The sequence below is a fragment of the Eimeria maxima genome, genomic scaffold, assembly GCF_000499605.1.
Source record: "Eimeria maxima Weybridge genomic scaffold, Emw_scaff3086, whole genome shotgun sequence".
Lineage (NCBI taxonomy): Eukaryota > Apicomplexa > Conoidasida > Eucoccidiorida > Eimeriidae > Eimeria > Eimeria maxima.
Window position 1 is genome coordinate 1 of NW_013565932.1, and position 2,004 is coordinate 2,004.

The window sequence follows — 2,004 nt, forward strand, 5'->3', positions numbered from 1 at the left end:
AATATGTATATATATATATATATATACATATAGAGGTATAGAAGGAGGAGATATAATAAATAATATATAATAAACATACCTAGGTAATTTTTTTCTTAGACAATCTATACTAACAACTCTTCCCTTCATAGGATCAAGCCCCAAATTATCCATCTCTAGTCGTAAATATTTTGTCTTAATATTTCCCTCAAGGAGACCAGCAGGTAAAAAGTCTGTTATCTCCATTGGATCTTTAGGTAATTCATCCCATAATGCACGAGCTGCCTATACACCACAAAAAAAAGCCCCATAATAATAATAATAATATACACAAGATATATACATGCATGCATGTATGTATTGAATGTATGTGTATATATATATGTGTGTGTGCAGTAAGTGCATGCACTGGATGAATGAAGAATATGCATGTATGCATTCATATATATGGATTGTATTTAGTAAATTTATGCATGCATCTATGTATGCATGTATGCATGCATGTATGCATGCATGCATGCATTCATGCATGCATGCATGGATTCATATATAACTTACTTTATCTGGTATAATAATCTCAAGATGTTTAAGTAATCTTTTGAATAAGAAGAAGTTAATAAGTCCCTTATAAGATACAATAGATGATAAATGTTCATCTTTATTAGTAAAAGGTTTACCTAATATAGTAATAGGCTGTAGATACACCCTAATTATACCTAATTTTACGTCCCTCTCTGGTAGAAATTGTTGTATTTCCTCATAATCCTCAAACCCAACCATTATCCATAACATTCGTGAATGACGATGACCAACACTTAGTCCTAACTTCATAGCTACACGATGAAACATCTCAAAGGATACCATACGCATACCCTGCAGCAGCAGCAACAGCAGCAAGTGCAACAAGTGCAGCAACAAGTGCAGCAGCAACAAGTGCAGCAGCAACAAGTGTAGCAGCACAACATGTAATAGTATCTCTTGTTGTTGTTTGTTGTTGTTGTTTGTTGTTGTTGATGAATGTGTGTAACAACAATAACAACAACAGCAGTTGTTACAACAACAGCAACAGCAGCAGCAACAACAGCAGCAACAGCAGCAACAGCAGCAACAACAGCAGCAACAACAGCAGCAACAGGAAGAAGAGCAATAAGAAGAATAACATACTTCTTCTATGGAGTCTAATGCAAGATCTTGTGTAACATGTTGATAGAAATCATCATGATGATGAATATCTTTATGAATATTATCTTTATGAATAAATGTATTAAATTGTGTAATAATATTAATAGTATCTTTTTGTTCAATTTTTCTTTTTCTTATTCTATCTCTTCCTCTTCTTAATTGAGATATTTGTGGCTGAAATAATTTATGTATTTCTTTAACAAATTCAAGTACCTGGCTCTTACCCATAAATCCAGGACTAGATGCAGTTAATCTATCAAATGCTAATAACATCTCATTTGTCCAACCTGGTGCTACACGATATGCTGTCCAATCTATTGCCTCATTTACTGTCTCACCTATATACATATACATATACATATACATATACATATACATATACATATACATATATACATATACATATACATATATACATATATACATATATACATATATAACTATATATATATATATATATATATATATATACATATATGTATATGTGTATATGTGTATATGTATATGGATGTTTGTATATGTATATATGTATATGTATATGTATATATGTATATGTACATATGTATATGTATATGTATATATGTATATGTATATGTATATATGTATATGTATATATGTATATGTATATATGTATATATGTATATGTATATGTATTATATTTAGATTTATCTGGTATTGTGCATGCATCAAGAATAGAAGGAGAGAGTAAATAAATACATAATATTAATATGTTATTTTATGTCTGCACAATATATAACAAAAGGAGACACATAAATAGACAAATTAATAAATTAATGTGTCCTATATAAGGGAAAGGAGACAGTGTATATATATATATATATA

General features: G+C 29.6%; 1 protein-coding gene across 1 annotated transcript; it reads right to left on the minus strand.

The window, feature by feature from the left end:
• Nucleotides 1–79: 79 nt before the first annotated feature.
• EMWEY_00060010 (EF hand domain-containing protein, putative) lies at nucleotides 80–1,499 on the minus strand (the record flags this gene model as incomplete). Its single annotated transcript, XM_013481302.1, has 3 exons — nucleotides 80–264; nucleotides 538–852; nucleotides 1,144–1,499. Coding segments are annotated over 3 exons (856 nt in total), but the record flags the coding sequence as incomplete, so codon positions are not given.
• Between the last annotated feature and the right edge of the window lie 505 nt (nucleotides 1,500–2,004).